The 18,599-nt window shown below is 48.3% G+C and overlaps 1 protein-coding gene across 2 annotated transcripts; it reads left to right on the plus strand.

The window, feature by feature from the left end:
* The first annotated feature begins 2,440 nt into the window (after positions 1–2,440).
* Positions 2,441–18,599, plus strand: LOC134511741 (serine/threonine-protein kinase SBK2-like). Of its 2 annotated transcripts, XM_063326173.1 has the most exons (5): positions 2,441–2,500; positions 13,144–13,333; positions 14,098–14,300; positions 14,559–15,156; positions 16,017–18,599. In XM_063326173.1, exons 2-4 carry the CDS (start codon positions 13,153–13,155, stop codon positions 15,126–15,128), a joined length of 954 nt encoding a protein of 317 aa, XP_063182243.1. In that variant the 5' UTR covers positions 2,441–2,500; positions 13,144–13,152; the 3' UTR covers positions 15,129–15,156; positions 16,017–18,599. The 2 variants fall into 2 exon arrangements, with proteins under 2 accessions (XP_063182243.1, XP_063182242.1); XM_063326172.1 differs by lacking the exons at positions 2,441–2,500; positions 16,017–18,599 and adding an exon at positions 5,873–5,978 and having other exon boundaries at positions 14,559–15,488.

Raw genomic sequence — 18,599 nt, forward strand, 5'->3', positions numbered from 1 at the left:
GGACAATGCACTCGCAGGTGGCCTTTGAAGAGAAGGGGCAAATAATCCAGCATGCTACTGCTTAGGGCTGGCATCCACTTCTTCTCTGGAAGCCCTCTGACATACCCACAAGGCAAACTCCCTTCCATCATACCTCCTCGACCCATCTGAAAGCTGTCACCCTAGCAGGGAGGGGCTGCGAAGGTGACAAGCTAGCCCAGGACAGACAATCACTAGCCAGCTATTTAAATAGCAGCTCTGGGCTGTTCTGGGAGAAGTGGTGGCAAAGCAGGGCCATGGAGCTTATTGCCTTGCTAGCTTTGCCCAAGGGGTGCTGCGGCACACTCGTGCCACCGCAGCGTTTCATTAGTGGAATGAATGAGAACAGCTGAACCAGATCAGAATAAAACACTGTTTGATGCTATATCCTGTCTGTGAGACCGTCCAGTGACAAATTCCTTGTGGAAGATATAAAAGCAAGGAAGTATGTAGTAAATCCCACAAATATTCTCCTAGCCTCCAGCAGTCTGAGACAGATGTTGAATCTTTGTATTTAATTGCTTTTCCTCTGCAGTGTCTCCATCCAGTTATTTTATGAAACCACATAAATGTTTATTACCCATGCTCTCCTGAGGCAAGGTGTCCACAGCTGAAGGCTTGCTGTGTCAGCCTTGTGTTTGTTTTGGACCTGCCTCTAGTTCTTGTGTCTTGTCTTTTGAAGAGTCAGTGAGTAGTAATTTATTTTCATCGTATTTATTCCCATCAAGGTTTTATTATACCTATTTATTATAGTTATTACAGCTTCTCTCCTCTGGCATCTTTTCTTTAGAGAAGAAGGTAGTGTTACAGGCAGCGAGGACCCCAAATCACTGGGTGTATTTCAGAGAAAATTGGACAAAACTTTTTTCTGGCCCTTGGCTGAAGCAGCCCTGGGGTGGGCACCGGGGAAGCACAAACTGGCCTCGGGAGGAGCCTCCTGGCACTGTGATGCTGCAATGCCCCCGGCCAGCGCCAGAGCCCAGCTGACTTGTGTGCCCCAAATGTGCACCCACGAGCACTCCCAGCCCCCCCGGCCACCCAGACCTGTCAGAAAGCAGGTGCTTCCTCCCGGTTTTGGGGATGGCTCCAGGAAAAGCCTGCGCACAGCGAGACACCAACACTGGGGACAATGTCCCAGCAGCAGTGGTCCCTGGGGGATGGTTGATGGAAGACGATTTGCAGCGCACTGGCCTGCTGCCCCATGCAGATGAAGCTGTAGAAATGAGGCGAGGTAGCACAGGAGGGTTCTGCCTTCCTCGGGGAGCAGGAACATCCTTTTCTTTCCAGCCCATTGTTAGAGGCAGACATGAAACTGCTGAAAAATTGAGAGGTAGGCAGGAGCCGTCATTTTGCCTTGCCTCACAGGCACTAGATGGCCCTGACCAGCCTCACCTGGGCCTCCATCTCCAACCTTTGCCCATGGGACCAGGACACCCATTTCAGGTCAGCTCTAGGCTTTTAGCCCCTGCCTGAGCTGTATTGTGGTCTGTCTCCACCTCTTTCACAGCTCTTTCTGGCCATAGATGCTGTTTGTCTGGACCCTGACACATGGACTGACTCCCTGGCTTGACCTCAGACCTGCCTGGCAATCACTGGACTGTGTCTGGCACTGGCTACCACCACTGAGACTGACCCTGACATGCAGATCAACTTCTCAGATGGACCTTGGACCTGCTTTGTCACTACAAGCTCACCTGATAATCTGGACTCTCAGCTGAACCCAACTCCCATCCCAGGGCCTGCACCGCTCCCATGTTGTGCTCTCATGTTGTGGGACACTGTGGAACAAGCCCTGGCTGGCAAGCCCCTGCCCTGCCAGCCTTGCTATCTCCCTTTTCTCCTGGCTCCCTGTCACTTAGGAGCAGCAGGCCTCTCTCTCTGCCTTGACAGCAGGAAGCTTTCCCAGCAAAACATGTTGACCCTGCCGACCACCTAAGTCCCACTCCTCCTCTGCAAGTCCAGCCTTTTCTCCTGCAAAGTCCCACTGCAAACCTTCCCTCCCAAGGATCTGTCTCCAAGCCATCCAGATCCCCAGCCAACTCAGCCTGCTGTGACGGCACCATCTCACCAGGCTATGGTGGGTGCTGCAAGATCAGCTGCCACCCGGACAGTCTCTAACTGTACCTGTGTCAACAAATAAGTCATTGGGAGAAGCTTCAGGCAGAAGGCTGCTGTGCATCTTGGATACTGGATATCATATATTGTTTCAAGCCCTGGAGGACAGGCTGGGAGAGATCACAACAGAAAAGGTTAAAAATACAGCTATTCTGAGTCCCTGTCCCCGTGCAGGGGTGGGAGGGCACCGTCCCAGCATTGCTGCAAAGCATTGGGATCAGTGCTCATGGATACCAATGTATTAGCTCTGCCCCTTGGAACGAACCACTCTGCACCCAACAGCAACATGAAGGGAGGAGGCTGAAATGGGACCGGGCAGGGTGTTCTGAAGCAGATATGGCAGTCAGCAGGTGACCAGAGGTCTCAGGTATGAGGGGCTCTGCTGAAGCTGGGGAGCATGCTTGAGAAACATCTCTGGGGAGCAGGGCCTGGCCTCAGCTTGAGCGTGTTGTGTTAGCTGGCAGGCGAGGTGGGACATTGTACAGCGCTGTCAGGAAGACGGCCAGCAGATTCCTCAGCGATGGGGTAGCGCTGAATGACCTCAGAGCACAAATGGTCTGCGCAGCTGGTGGGCTCCTCTGAGCACCCTGCCTGTGCCGAGGAGAGCTCAGGGTCCCAGCTCTCCGTCCAGGAGGCAGCCCCCACCCTGTAGCACCCTGCATATTGGCTTGCTTGCCTGCCTGCTGAGGCTGGGGGGGAGGAGATTGTTGTCAGCTTGCAGAATTATTAATAGAAGAAGTAGGAAAGCAATGGGAAAAGTCAAAGAGCTATTCCCATTCCAGCATCAAGGGCAAAGCTGGTTCTGAAAAGGGCTGAGAAAAAATGCATGCTGGAAATGAAGGATGATGACTGCTCTGAAAAGCTGCTTATGGTCAGTTTGTATAGATAACCTGAGTATTGCTATAGACTAGAACACTAAAAAAGCAGTGCCATTTTAAGTCCTGGTAAAGGAGCCTGATGTTCCTATTTCAGCAGCTTTTTTTCACATGTGTCCCACCCAGCTGATAAGCCTCCACACCAGTGCGGTGTCAAAGAGTGCTCTCTTGGGTCCAAAAGGGGACCAAATCTTCCATCACCCTAGATGCTGATGGCACCTTTGATAGTACAGAATGGAAACTAAGGAGCCATATGGGCTTCGGTAACTTCAAACCAGGAGTACAGACCTCTCCACCCAACTCACCTTCTCTGGAAACCACCAGCGTCATTAACCAGAGGTATTGCAGAGAAAGGGTTCACACGAAGGCCAACACTTGAGAAACTGAGTGTCCTGCTAGTGGTGTGTTGGAGCAGCCAGTCCCCTCAGTGGCTTTTTGGGTACTTGCTGGAGCCTGCTGGATTTCTCTTTGAAGGGGCAGTGTTCCGGCTGCAACCATGCATGTGGCATTGTCTGATTTTGAGCACTCATTAATAGGATTTCAACCCTGATCCTTTAGAGTGTGTACTTGAAGAACTGCTATTCTGATGGGTGTGAAATGGGCTGTTGTGTGTCTGCCAAGGAAGAGGGATAAGGGAAGGGAAGGAAGGACTAAAGAGGTGTGGGAGAGTCCTTCTTGATGAGGTTCCTTCACTTCATCTGCTTTAGTCCGGCTGTTCCTCAAGCAGTTGTCACTGCTATGACTCTGTGACACTGGCTGCCACGTCTAGCTCTTGGGCATGTGCACATTCCATTATTTTTCTGTGTGCTGCCTATTCTGAGCCAGGCATGCAAGGGACAGGATATTTATCATGCTAAACCCAACAATAATTCAGAGGAGGAAAAGGATTCATTTTCATAAAATATTTGTTGTTAGATATCATAGGCCACCCCCAATGCTTGTGTGTCACAAAGCATAAACATGCATCTGAAGGAGTCTTTACAGTGGACAATATTAGGCAATCTGAACACAAATGCCTTTAATACCTACTAGAAATTCCTCCCCTCTTCCATTCACCTCCAATGGTTTCCTACAGAGTTTGCTGGAAGGATGCACATCCACAACTGACCTTGACTTACTGCTTTTTGCAAGATTCTTTGTGGGCTGCTTATGGTGGTGAAGGCAAACTGTTCTCCATGGCTGGAGACAGCATAATCTCAAGTCCACAGCCTGGGACCAACATTACAGAAGACGAAAATGGTCTAGGTTACATCATATTTCCAGCTCTGCATTGTCTTCTACCTGTGACTTCAAGCAAGTCCCCAAAGATACTTCTTAGTTTGATTTCTGACTTTTGGCTCCAGTAGAAGCAACAGTTGTTTCACCCATTCTGTCCCCTAGAAGTCCAGATAATGCAGGGGCCATGTTCCTGGGAAGCACTGGTTACACTACACCAGTTATCCCGGTACCGAATCCTTGGATATTGGATAGATTTCTCCTATATGCTTGCACCACCCCCAGCTGTAATGTTCCTGCCTGTAGGGACTTTGCACATTGAAGGCCCTTCCCAGTCACTGGAGCATCCTTCAAGAATGAGTGTGAAGGGGCAGCCTTGAATGGCACAAGACCTTTAGGCATCAGCACCACAACCTCAATCCCCACCTCTTACCCAGAAGCACAGGGACAGTTGTGAGCCTGACTGTGCTGCTCCTCTTGCCCTCTGATATGCACCATCTTTGTGCAGCAGCAGCCTCGCTCTTCACAGGTAGGTGGTGGCAGTCCAGTGCTTCTCGCCTTACTGCCCCTACATGGGGCAGAGCACTGAGTGACAAGCCCTTGGCGTAATCACCCTCCTGTCAGAGAGCAGGCAACAAGGTTCAGTCCTGTGCTGGAGACGCAGAGTGCTTATGGTTATGGGGTCTGCTCTGCCACTCTGTCAGAGTATCTTTCACCTCTGTCATCTCTGGCTTCCTTCACCTTGCTTCCTTCACCTTACTTCCTTCACTACAGAGGCTTACCAGGTGCTTAAGCCTTGCAGGTCCCCTGTATGGCTCCAGCTCTAGAGAACAGGGAGGCCAGTGGCATAGGAGTGTCACAGCTGTACACATCACTGATTCCAACATACAAACTGATCCATCTCCTTATGAGCAAACCCCTGTGCTTCAGAGCCAAGGCCTAGGACCTGCATGGTGTCAGTGTCTCCAGGGGTTGCTTTCTTCTCCAAGCTCAAGTGGAAGAGAGGACTCTGGTGCAGGAAGATAGTCTAGGTGGAGGTACTGCAGATAGATGAAACATCTGCAAGTCATTGTAGTTACCATTAATAATTTCACCTTTTCCGGTGTAGTGCTGGTGTGCGTGAGGAGCCTGACCCACTGGGCCCCATGAAGGGACCTTGAACCAGTTATAGTTTGTGCCTGGTCTCTGATGCTCACTGGCACAGGCAATTGTTACTGATGTGTCTTTGGCCCCTTTGGTGGCCAAGAGTAAGCACTGGCAGCCCGTGGTCATCCTGAGCCCTGCCATCAGGGCTGTACCCTTACTTGGCACAGTCCCAGATCAAGGACCATGCATCAGCCCAGGGAGCGGCTTTGCTCCCTCAGCTGTAATGAGAGCCCAAGCTGGAGGGAAGGGCTGAAAAGGGTGGGTCTGCCAAAGGGTCCCTGGGGCTTATGATGGTATGGCGAGAGCAGAAACCACAACCCCACCCCGATCCCTGCAACACCTCCCCCACTATAAATGGGGCAGATGGATAGCCCTCTTCCTCCCCCCATTCCCCCTCTTTTCTTCCCTCCCAGAGGTCACCTTCAGCGGGGAGGCACTGTGCCCCCAAGGACCAGGGACATGGGGAAGGGGCGGAGCGTCACGCTTCTCCCCGTAATGCCTGGCAGCCCCCTCACGGCTGCTCGGCGCAGGCTGAACCCAGCCCAGAGGCTGCAGCGGGGGAAGCGAGGCAGTCCACGGCCGGCCGGCAGTGCTGCGCTGCTGGAGAAGGTGAGAGGCTTGGTAGGGACGGGGAGGGAGCGTGGGAAGAGAAGTTACAGCCGTGGCAGGATGAAGGAGACTGGACAGGAACGAAAAAGGGCACCCACCCTTCACAAATTGGTTTTGGAGACTCCAGTGCACCCGTTTCCCACGTCTGGTTGATCGTGGGCTTGTTAGGTGGCTCTGCCCTGAAAGTTTGCTTTGTGTCCGGTTGTGTCCAAGCGGGATGGTGGGGTGGTACCAGCTGGTTGGTTGGGAGGAGGGTGTGATGTGGCTTGGTCCCTGTGAGATTGCTGCCGATTTCTGCCCGAGGAGGCTGCTGCGTGGAGATTATGGAATACTGCTTGCTGCGGAGAGGCTTATGGGGCTCTCTCCGGGAAGGCTGCTAGGTGTTTCTGACCAACAAGAGCAACCCGCAGTTCTGCTAAGGGGGACAGTAATGCGGTTCTCCGCAGTGAGATTAAGCATTAGCCTGACGACCAGTTTTAGAAAGAAGCTCATAAATCTATCAGCAATAAGGCCAGAAACAACCACTGTGATAATCTCTTCTGATCCTTTGCCTGTATTAAACATGGTTTGCGCTGGAATGGACCTTTTAGGGAAAAAAAGCGCCATTCTTGAGTTAAAAGTTCCAGAGATGGAAGGCTATTCTTCCATACTGTTTGATAAGATTTTTAGGGGCAAACATCCTTCTTCACAAAATCTGTACCACAGTTGAGGTCTGAAATTGCCTTATTTCACCTTCAGCTATTGCTTTTATTATAATGCTTTTACTTAATTGAGAGAGCCCTCTTTTGTGGAATTCTAGTACCCACAAAGGTACATACGGATGTCAGAGTCACTTCTTCGCTATCTGTTTGATAAGCTAAAGAGACTGCTCCCCTGGAAGTTTCCCCCGTAATTGTCAGCCCTGTTGTCATTCTCATGGTTCTCCTCTGGTCCCTTTTCCGTCAAATTGTGGACACCAGTGCTAGCTTGCTGAACTGTGATCTCACCGATACCATTAAAAACATGGAAAACATCCAATAACTAATTCTGTTGACCCATCAGCTGGCCTCCAGAAGCGTTCAGGAAATTTACCCTAGAGAAACCAGTCTTTCACGTCAATATATATTTTTAACATTCAAAAAACCATCATAAATAGTAGATAAAGAAGAATGCAAAGCCGACCAAATGGAAGGAATGCATTTCTAATAAAAATACCAAAGCCACTGGTGCACGATATTCTCAATTCTGGCGCAGAAGTCATTAGCAGGTGGTCAGCTCTTCAGAAATACAGCTTTCCTAACTCAGCTGATTTTCAGAGATTAAATTTCAGACTGTCTCAGGGCATCTGTGTAGGAACCTCTGCAGAAACCAGAGTTCACTGTAAGAGGCACATCATCTCAGAACAGATTTCTTCTTTTGTTATAATCTGTCTTAGTCTATGTAAAGCTGAATGGCTACACCTATTTTTTTGTTTTCAGTGAAGCTTATTTTCTTAATTTAGCATCTGGAAAATGCTGCTTTGCCTCTCACTGCTGATGCTTCCTGCATCTGATGCTTTCTGGGCAAAAGCCGAATCTGCAACATTAGTAACCCTTGTACATTATTCTCTTAGACTTGTATCTGTACCATTAAAATGTGTATCTATCTACATCACTGAAGATTCTTTCTAGAGTAATTCTGTATCATCCTACATATTAAGGCCTGCAAAGGAAGTGAGACTACACCAGATCTACATTTCTGGGTTTACACAGTGCCCATTTTATCTACAAAGCAGCATGAAGATTAGATTTTTCTGATTAATACGACAATTTTTTTCTTTTTTTTTTTCTTTTTTTCTTCTTTTGTTTGTTTCTGTCACCCAATACCGGACTAAACTCCTGACTTCTTTGGTCGTTTGAAACACTTTTGTATGTGTGTATGTGCATGCACTAGTTTTATCAAGCAATGCGTTATCTACCCAAACCCCTTTTGTGTTATTTGCAAATATTTTCTGGATTATTTCAATGCTTTCTTCTAGATCGTTGACAAACGTAAAAGTATTATAACAGAGTCAGGATTTAACAAAATTGATTGTGTAGGATGAGGACACCAATAAAATACATCGATTTCCACTATACTGGGCTTATTTTTAAATTCGTTAAAAATGTGTGGATTATTGATTTTGACCAATGCCAGGATGAATTTGTACAGATAGCTTTCAGGGAACGATCAGTGAATGGGACATTTCCGGCAGGTGCTGTATGAACCAATACGGGGCTGAGAACTGCTCTGAACTCCCACCAGCAGTTTACAGGTTGATGGGAAACCCCTGCAGATAGGGTCCTTACACAGTCCTTAGACAGAAATGGATGCAAGGATGCAATGGTTTGATAACAACAGGGACACCAACCGAGCTGAGTTACTTGATACGCTAAGTCCGTTTGAGCAAAATGTGCTTTATTAAAGGTGGTGCAAAAGTATTCAGCTAGAAACAAGGCGGGCAATGCCCAGAAAGGGGTGCGAAGAGGAAGTGGAGTTTTTCCCCAAAAAACTCCCGAGTAATTTGGAAAAACTCTGGAGTCATAACAGATGTATAAGATTGTGCAGCTTCTCAGTGTGGTGCTCCTGCTTGAAGAGATCTTGGGGCCTCAGCATGAGGCAGAGGGTTAATTCTAGCTGAATGCGTCACAGGAGGCATTCCCCCAGGAGAAAAAGTGATGAGGCTTCAGAAAAGAGCCATAAAATGGATCTGAGAGCTGGACAAAAGGCCTTGGTTTGAGAATTGGACAGAAGGTTGTTTGGAGGCATTTAACTTATAAGAAGATTGAGAGGTGTCTTAATCAGAAAGCATGGAGGTGTTTATTCAAAATTTAAAATGTGACTACAATTTCTGGAAGCATCCTATCTGTTTTTAAACTAACTGATGTAGGCACCACAGAAACAGTGTGCCAAACCGTTTGTGAAGCCGAAGTAAAGCATTGGTTAAATACAAAGCCTGAGTTTCAGGCTGTGCCCTGCTAGTTTTACTCAATCTAAGTAGTTTAAAATATGTTCTCATAGGCTGCGGTTGTACCCCTGACCACAGCGCATGCAAACCCTGCAAGAGTCAGAAGAAGAAATACAACAGGCACTAAAACACTCAATTCTCTAGCTGAGAAACTTCAGCAGCATGTTAGGTAAATTTGGATTAGGATATCATATAAATACATCGCAGCAAAAATGTTAACATTAGCTTTTACAGTTGACCAAAGACTGGCTTTGTATCAAGCCTACATGAGTTTTTGTGAGAGGTGCCCCAAATGTTATTGGTTATTTGGTTTGGGTTAAAGCTCTGTAGAAGGTCAGACAAGAGAATGAACCCTACATGCCATATGCTCAAGGTCAGTTTTAATGGAGCATCTTTGATATGAGTAGAGGCTGAGAGAGCTGAAACTCTTCAGCTTAGAAAAGAGAAAGCTCAGTTGGTGTATGTCAATACCCGATGAGAAGGAATGAAGAAAAGGAAGCCAGGCTTTTCTCAGTAGTGCTCCTTAACAGGACAAGAGGCAATGTGCACAAATTAAAACATAAGGAATTCCATCTAAACACAAGAAAACACCTGTTTTCTTTTTTTTTTTTTTCTTTTTTTTACTGTGAAGGTGATCAAAAAGCATGATAGGTTGCCCAAAGAGGTTGTGGAGGCTCCATCTGTAGAGATATTAAAAACATGACTGGACACCTTCCTAGATAACCTGCTTCAGCTGCCTCTGCTTGAGCAGGGGGATTGGATTAGGTGATCTCAGCAGGTGCCTTCCAGCCTAAACAACTCTGTGATTCTGTCGTCATACCACCATCTCTGTTATGCAGAGATTACACTATCTTTGGCTCTTGACATGTATGAAGTGATTTTCTGGACCAAACATATTAAGCATTTTGGTTAAAGAACCAGAATAACATTACTTAGACTAACACATTGGATCTCCATAGGCTAGCTCCTCCTCAGCTCCTCAGGAAGTTGGGAAGCATCTCCCAGTGGTGGAAAGGATGTGAATTTCTTGCTGCTGTAATTAGAGACTCTTTTGGGTTTCTCACATATCAACAGCCTGATAACAGGACCTCTGGTGGGGATGAAGCACAGGAAGGATAGTGGAGGAAAAATAAGAGCACCTAGGCACACTCTACTCAGTGGTGACACAAATTGGTCCCTCACTTAGCTTCCTAGCTAGTGGAAGTGGTATCTTAGAGAAACACCTGACAGCTTTGGCTATTTCATGAAGTATGGACTGTGTCCTGTAATCAGTTTCCTCAAGGGCAGCAAGGACCAAAGCCTGCAAACTGTTCTGGAGTGAATGCAGGTAGGGCTTCCTTCATATGGAGGCCTGACCAGACCCACAGGGATTGCCGCTGCCCCTCAAGACACTCTACACATATCCTCTGGCTGATCTGTTTTTCCAGGCTGGCTATTTCCCTTTGGTGCTCCACTCCGTATCCAAACAATCTGCCCTCCCATACCAGTGGGCCACACATGGAAGTAAGGATCCTTGTCACCTATATTGCAGTTCACTTGAAATGTAGAGTGAAAGAACACAACAAGAGTTTTTTGGATTATTTTTAATGGCAAAAACTTATTGACTGAAATGTTTTGACTGCCAAAGCTGGCGTGAGAACCAAGAATATACAGAGAAGCATATCCTCCCATTCACGAAAGCACCTTTTCACCCAGAAAATAGGAGAGAAGTAATGAATCATATAAAAAATGGAATAGCTGAATCATATAATAAATTATTCAATAGAAATAAAAACAGATTAACTAATAGATATTTGAAAAGAATATTGTTATTGAATAATACATTAAGTGGATGCAGCAAGAAGATTCTAACCTTTGGAATAGATAGCACTAACAGGTGGCCAGCCTACAAGGGAAGAAATTTTATCTAACTCAAGTTTGAGAAATTAAGTTATCTGAGAAGATCACAAACCATTTGATGACAAGAACTTGTATATGACCATGAATTTGATATAGGAGAAGGAATGTCTTACACACAGAAAAGATCTTTTGATATTTTCGTCACAAATATAAATTTAATACGTTCTGCACAAGATAAGCAGACATCTCTCCTGATGCTCCACTCTCTATTTAGTGTGGCTTTAGCCTATCTAATATCAAGGGAAGGTCTATGTCTTTCACAGATCAACTACATTTTAAGTTTTTTCTCTATATGCCAAGCTAGGACTTTTTAAAAGGCTTTTTGAGCTATTAGTTTTAACACCTATATGTGGCAACACCAGTTTGGAAATGTCAGTGGCAGAGTGGGTCCATTTGCGGTTTCTGTGATGCTCTTGCTGTGTGGAATTTCAGAAGTTGTACTGGCTGGGCAGCAAACAGGAGGACATCAAAGCAAAATCTCTAAAATACTTTCCAGGCCATCTTTCCCTGTGAGTTTCTCCCCAGCCCTCTGTTCATCCCCTCCCATGCACACACTTGTTCATTGTTGAATTCCTTATGGACTGTACCAACTTTGACTGCTCTTGGCTCTCACACCAAGAAAAAGCCTTTGCAGGAAAGTAGGGCCAATTACTTGATACTTCTGAATTGGATAAGATTTAGCAATGCAGTCTAGGCGAGAAGGGAAGGGAAAAGAAGGGGATCTCTCCCACAACTTGTCCCAGTCCCCCTGTATGAATCCAGCCTTTTTGTAGTTTTCCTAGGTTTAAATAATTCTGTTGCTAAATTACTGAATTCTTAAGAATGACCAGATTTAGCAGCAGTAGGGGCTGGAAGTTGAAGGAACTGTAATAAGCTCTAGTCATAGATAGAGACACATAAAAAGCAAGGGAAAAGGCTTCATTCTTTCTGCTCCCACTCATATTCCCAGGATGCCACTTTCCTTTTTAGCAATGTGAGGTCCTATTCCCTCCCTGAAAAGGTGTCATGTGAGTCAGAATGTTTAATGGAAAAACATTCTGAGTTTGTAGGTGCGGAGATGAGCCACTGGATTTACACCGGAGCTCTGTCTTGCTGCATGCTGTTTAAGACGCATCCAACAATTCTGCAACCCTCAGGCTCTTAGGCTGCATTAGGTGTTACCAGCAGGTTGAGGGAGGTGATCCTTCCTCTCTACTTAGCCCTAGTGAGGCCACATAAAGGTGATTGAAGACTGGAACAAGTTGCCCAGAGCAGTTGTGGAGTCTCCATCCTTGGAGATATTCAAACCTGGACTGGACATAATCCTGAGCAACCTGCTTGAGTTAACCTTCCTCTGAGCAGGACGTTGCAAGAGGTGATGTCCAGAGGTAACTTCTCACCTTGACCATCCTGTGACTCATTCTGTGAGCTTGCTCCAAAGCCAGGAGAGGCTCCCAGGCCCAGGGGTGCCTGTGTTCAGAACACAGGGAGGTAGTCAGGGGGGAAGGTGCTGCCACAGGTGCCTTAAAACGTAGCTGGTGGGGGGGGCTGAAAAAGTATTTCTCTGAAATGGGTAAGAAGCAGCTGGCTGTAGCTCAAAATGCTATTGATGTCCGAGCTTCCTTCCTGCCTAAGTTTCTTGGCTGCACAGATGAGTGACTTTGGGTCAGAAATGTCAGCAGGCATGTGAGGTACTGAGCTCCTTTTGGCTTGCTCAGAGCATAGCTGCCTCTGACTACTAATCCTTTTTTTGTTATGGACTAGCTGTGCTTCTGACTAAGGGCCAAGTCTGTCTCTGCTGCTACCTCAAGAACTTTCTTCAATAAGCAGTAGGGGTGGGTTTCTGAGTAGAGAGACACGGTCTTGCTGGAGTAGGCTAAGGAGAGCAAGAGGGATGGGTCATGCTTGATAGTCTGGGACTCTGTTAATGATTTGCTTGTTGCCTCACACCTTGGAGACTAGAATAAGAGGAGGCCTGGAAGGCCAAGCTTTAGTACAGCTGACAAAGGTGAGCCAGGTCTTTGAAACAAGAGGCACCAGGGACTACAATTCGAGAGAGCCAAGCATCTGTCTGGAGGCCAGAAAGGATTAGAAGGCTGAAGGAGGTTCCTTTCAATACAGGGACCTTTTATATGATGAGGGGCTTTGCCCAGAGGTGTAGTGTATAAAAGCACAAGCTCAACTCCAGCACAGCTGCAAGAGTTCTCAGGCTCCAAGTAGCAGAAATATCCCCTGCCATGGCATGGTTGGCATGGTGTGTCCAATCTGGTTTTCTCTGTGCATGTTGTGATGTTCCTGATTCGGGCTGTGATGTTTCTGCAGCACTCAGCAATGGCCGAGAGCTCAGCTGTGGCAGCAACAGGGACAGCGGCACCAACTGTACTTGATGAGCTCCTGGAGATCACAGCTCAGAACCTGGTGCGCACTGAGGTGGCCGAACACTATGAGGTTATTCGGGAGCTGGGCAGGGGCAAGTATGGCCACGTGATGCTAGTGACCCACAGGCAGAGAGGTAAGGAACTGACTGCACCCTGTGAACTACTGTGCCTTGCCTACTCTCCATTCGCCAGGGTGCTGGGTGGGCTGGTGGTTCCTTTGGCCCAGGCACCAGGCACGGTGGGTGGTCCCCAGGGAGACCAGCAGGACAGGGATCTCTCCAGCCAGGGACCATCCCACTGCCCTCAGCCAAGGGAGCAGGTGATGACAGGGGGCAGGCCAGAACATCAAGCATGGTTATAGTGATGAGGCAGGTCCAAGGTCAAGCCAGGAAGTCAATCCACAAATCAGAATCAATAGGGTTCATGGCTAGACACAATCATGGATGTGATATAGCTGGAAAACAGCACTCCAACCACACAGCTCAGGCAGGGAGTGCAGTCTCGAGCCTGACCTTAAATCCTGCCCTAAGGCCCATGGACAGAGGGTGTGAGTGGAGGTCCTTGGTGGGGTTGGCCAAGGCCATTAAGGCCTATGAGTGCCCACAGGGTCCTGACACTACTCTTCCCCAGTAGTCCCAGCTCAGACTGATGGGCCCACATAGCCTGAATTTCCCTTGCTCTGCCCAGTGCTCCTGTGCATGCACTGACTGGCTCAAAACTCACACCAGCAGCAGTGCCTGCTCCCAGATCTGGTGTCCACAGGATAAAACCACACAAAGCTTCGGGCCAGAGGCTCCCTATGCCTGTGAGTGTCCAGACCCATGGCTGCTCAGTGCCCTCTGTCTGGCCTTGGTGTGAGAGACTCTCAGGAGAGTCTAACCTACTCTCCCATCCCTAGGGACTCCTATGGCTCTCAAGCTGCTACCAAAAGCCAGTACCAAGCTGCACACCTTCTTGTATGAGTATTGCGTGGCCCTCTCCCTCGCCACCCACCCTGCCATCATTGGCATGTTTGGAATTGCCATCGAGTCCAGCCAGTACTATGGCTTCCTCTATGAACCAGCACTGCACAAAGACCTCATCTCCATCATCAAACCCCGGGTGAGTGCTGCTACAAGGCCATGGGGACTGGGACTGTAGCGTGTGGCCCTTATGTAAGCTGGGTGGGTTGGAGGGAGGCAAATAAAGGCAATGGGCTGTGTGTCTCTCTGGGGTCTACAGCGCTGAAGCAGCTTCAGGCTTGCAAGACCAGAAATGCAATGGCCTTCCCAGTGCAGAGCATGCAGGTGAGAGCCCAGCTGGCAGGGCTGCTAAGGAGCCCTTCGTGTTCCGTAACACCCTGTCTCCCTCCCTGTGCAGGACGGGATCCCCGAGCCAGCCGCTAAGCAGTGTGCCAAGCAGCTTGTCAGCGCGCTGGAGTTCATCCACAGCCGAGGGCTCGTGTACCGTGACGTCAAGCCTGAGAACGTCCTGCTTTTCGATCCTGAGTGTCGGCGCATCAAGCTGACTGACTTTGGGCTTACGCGGCCCAAGGGTACCAAGCTCAAGCTGGTGGCCGGGGTAATCCCCTACACCGCCCCCGAGCTGAGCAACACCACTAATGCCCAGGGGGTGCCCATCGACACTAGCTTGGACGCCTGGGCCTTTGGCGTGCTGCTTTTCTGCCTGCTGACTGGCTACTTCCCCTGGGAGCAGAGCCTGCCAGATGACCCTTTCTTTGAGGACTTCATGCTGTGGCAGGAGACGGGCCTGGAGGAGAACCTGCCCCGCCACTGGAAACGCCTGACGGCTGAGGCCGCCCTGATGCTGCGGAGCCTGCTGGCCCTGGATCCCGCCAAGCGTAGCCCTGTCAGCGGGGCACTGCGCTATGTCGATTGCCCTTGGCGGATGGAGGATGGGCACAGCGAGGAGGCTGTGGTGAAGCCCTAGAGCCTGGTCCCCATTGTGGGGAGGGAAGGTGGGTCTCACCCTGCAAGAAGCTTCGGGGTCTGGGGCACCACAGTGGCCTGGGTGTGAGAGGCCATGGTGACTCAGAGAGCAACTTCTCTGCAGCACTGTCCCTGACACCATGGAGCCAGGCTCCTTCCCCAGCTGGCGGTCCTCACCCCATGGCTCAGTGCTGCCCAGTGCCACCTCCGTGTGCTTCCTTTGATCTTCCTTTGGGCTTCTCTTGGAAACCACTCTCCACATGTGAAGTATCCTCTGTCTTCCTGGCCACAGGGACTCCAGGGCATTTTCTACGGGCTGCAGCACCTGCTTTGTTTCAAAATAGAGCAAAATATGTACTTTTGTGTTTCTGTATGTGGCTTTTTTTCCCTCATAATAAAATGCCTGTGGGGGCCCACTTGCTGTCGGAGAGCAGGGGCATGACAGAGCCTGCGGCCACCTCAGGACAACCTGTGCAAGGCAGGGACCACTCCTGGATGCCGCCTGGGCCCCCACCAGGACCCCTGAAGGGTGGCTTCAGGCCAGTGGGGTGGAGATGCTGGGGAGCCCCCAGCATGTGGCTGCAAAGGGTAGCTGGGGACTGGTGATGGCACTGAGAAGGTGGTGGGAGCCATGGAGGTGGGCTATTGGAGAAAGCCATGGAGAATTGCACATTGCAACCTGCTCACAGACATGCATTTCTTCCCATTTCCTTGTGTTCAGGACCAAATGACAGAAGGGCTCTTCTGCGCCGAGGGTTGTTAGCAGCAGGGGTCTCAGTGTCAGTTTGCACAAGTGTCCCCCTCTAGTTACCGTCACTCAGGAAAATGGCATTCTGCAAACACCAACAGCCCTGCTGAAGTACAATTCACCCCTCTCTCTCCTCGACAGGCTTAGGTGCATGTGGAAATGTGAACTCACCGCCACGAACGTCCACGTGTAAGATTCAGCTGAGAAGACAGTAGCAGTGTGAGGGTGGTCAGCCTGGGCATCACTGGGAAAAGCTAACAGAGAAGCTGTAACCACAGGTTGCATAAATTTATCCGTACAAATAACTCTGGCAAAATTCCTGTAGCGATACCTCCCAGCAGTCCTATGCCGTTGCCTTGCTCTCACTCCCCATCCTCCTCCAGACTGACTGTGCCCTCCTGATAGAGCCATCCCCGCTCTGTATGAGCCCCTACTACCACTTCTTCTCTGCTTCTGTTCTCCTGAATCCTTCAGTCACAAGGAACCGTTTCCAAGACTACCCAACACCAGCCCAAGCACACCTCCTCCCTTGCATTGCCTTCAGATCCTAAGAGAATGCAGTTCACACTCTTCTAGATGCCCGGTTATCCCTCTAGAAGACTTTCCTTCTCCCATTTCCTATTACTACTTTGACCATTCCCAAGCAACGCACCTCTCTTAATCCCCCAATGTCTTTCTAGGTGCACATTTTAATCCTGGGAAAAGGTAGCATGGAGAGAATTAGGGGTTAGAAGCCCTTCTTACTTTGCTGCCTCTTTCCAGCCCCCAGGACTATGCTGTTGGTAATCCCTTCCAGCTCTTAGCCCAATCCTATTGCTGGAAACATCATTTTCCATTCTCAGTGGCTTCATAACTTCTAAAATGCGTAGTTCCATCACCTTACTTTCTATCATCCCAGCTTTTCTTTTACCTCAGATCCTTTCCTGCACACACTCTTGTGTAGTTCCTCAACCTTCAGCTCTCTTTTTCCAGCTTCTTCTCACCCTCTAGCATTTTACCATTACTTACCTTCCCCACTAACACTCCCTTTCTACTACCCATCACCTGGTAAACACCTTTCGCTCATTTCTCTCTCAGTAACATCACCTCCATACTACTCTTTTGTACTTTTCCTGCTCTCTACATCACTTATCCCTTGTGTCTTCCTCCTGACTCCCCAACCAGCATCATTCTCATCCTGTTCAAGATACAGTTTTCTTCTGTCTGCTTCCATCTCTTAGAATCTTTCATTACCCAAAAAAGTAACAAATGCTGCTCAACTCTGGCCCACTGAGATTTGGCTTTAATTACTCTTTGATTACTGTGGGAATAGCAGAGGAGTGTTAAGGTACCAACACAGTTCCTGTATTTGAAGTGGAGAAGCCTGAAGACTAATGGATCTATAGGCCAGGTAACCGACAACTATCCAGTGAAACGTAATGGAAAATCTGATGCAGATGCTTACCAATAGCAAATTATAGAACAGGAATGTGGCTTTCTGGAATGCGACACTCAGCATTCTATTTGATAATAAAGTTGTGTTTGATGAAGTAAATTCATAGTGTTATGCTACACAATCTTTGTGAAGCATGACCTATTGATGTAAAGAAAATTACAGTATGCTGTATTGATTAAGAAGATATACTGTGCAAAGTCAATAAAGCATACATTAAGTGAATTCAGACTTGACATTAGAAAGCATTTCTTTACCAAGAGGGTGGTCACACTGGAACAGGCTTCCTAGACAGGTGGTCGATGCCGCAAGCCTGTCACTGGTTAAGAGGCATTTGGACAGTGTCCTTGACAACATACTTTAACTTTTGGTCAGCTCTGAAGTGGTCAGGAAGATGGACTAGATGATCGTTGTAGGTCCCTTCCAACTGAAAGAGTCTAGTCTAGTCTAGTCTAGTCTATTCCAGCAACCTGCTCTGGTGGGAGGTGTCCCTGCCCATGGCATTGGGGTTGGAACTAGATGGTCTTTAAAGTCCCTTCCAACTCTAACCATTCTATAGTTCTGTTCTATTCTATTCTATTCTATTCTATTCTATTCTATTCTATTCTATTCTTATCCATATGTGTAAATAACCATGGGAGGGTATAAAAACGACGCAGCCAGAGTCTTTGCAGTGGTACTGGGTGACAGGACAAGAGGCAATGTGTACCAACTGAAATGCAGGAAATTCCATTTAAACATAAGAAAAATGGCTCTATGGTGATGGTGGCCAAACATTGGAACATTGGTTGTGGTGTCTCTGTCTTTGAAGATATTCAAAAGCTGATTGGACAAGGCCCTGGTCAACCTGCTCTAGCTGTCTCTGTTTTGAGCAGGATGTTCGACTAGACAATCTCCAGAGGTCCTGTCCAGCATCAACCGTGCTGTGATTCTGACTTTTTTCCTTTTGAGGACGCTCTGTGTTGCAGCTGGAAATGTCTGGGGCTCCCAGTTTCTTTGCTTTGGAACTGCTCAGCGTGGCAGTCAGTGGTCTCAGCAGGGCTGGGTGCAAGGTGCAAAACCGTCTTGACGAAAAAGGATTAGCGCGATTTTAGGGTTTATTCCAAATTAAGGCAAACCTGAACTGGTGGAACACTGACATCCTTGGGGAAACAGATCAAACTCTCCAATTCCAACAGGACCAAGGCTGTTTTGTTGCAGGAGACAATCATGCCAATGACGATCAGGGATGATGTGACAGAGGCTATTGGCACTGAGCAGTGGCGATGACCAGGACTGTTTCTCTGTCTCCT

Source organism: Chroicocephalus ridibundus, chromosome 2 (assembly GCF_963924245.1).
Source record: "Chroicocephalus ridibundus chromosome 2, bChrRid1.1, whole genome shotgun sequence".
Taxonomy (NCBI): domain Eukaryota; kingdom Metazoa; phylum Chordata; class Aves; order Charadriiformes; family Laridae; genus Chroicocephalus; species Chroicocephalus ridibundus.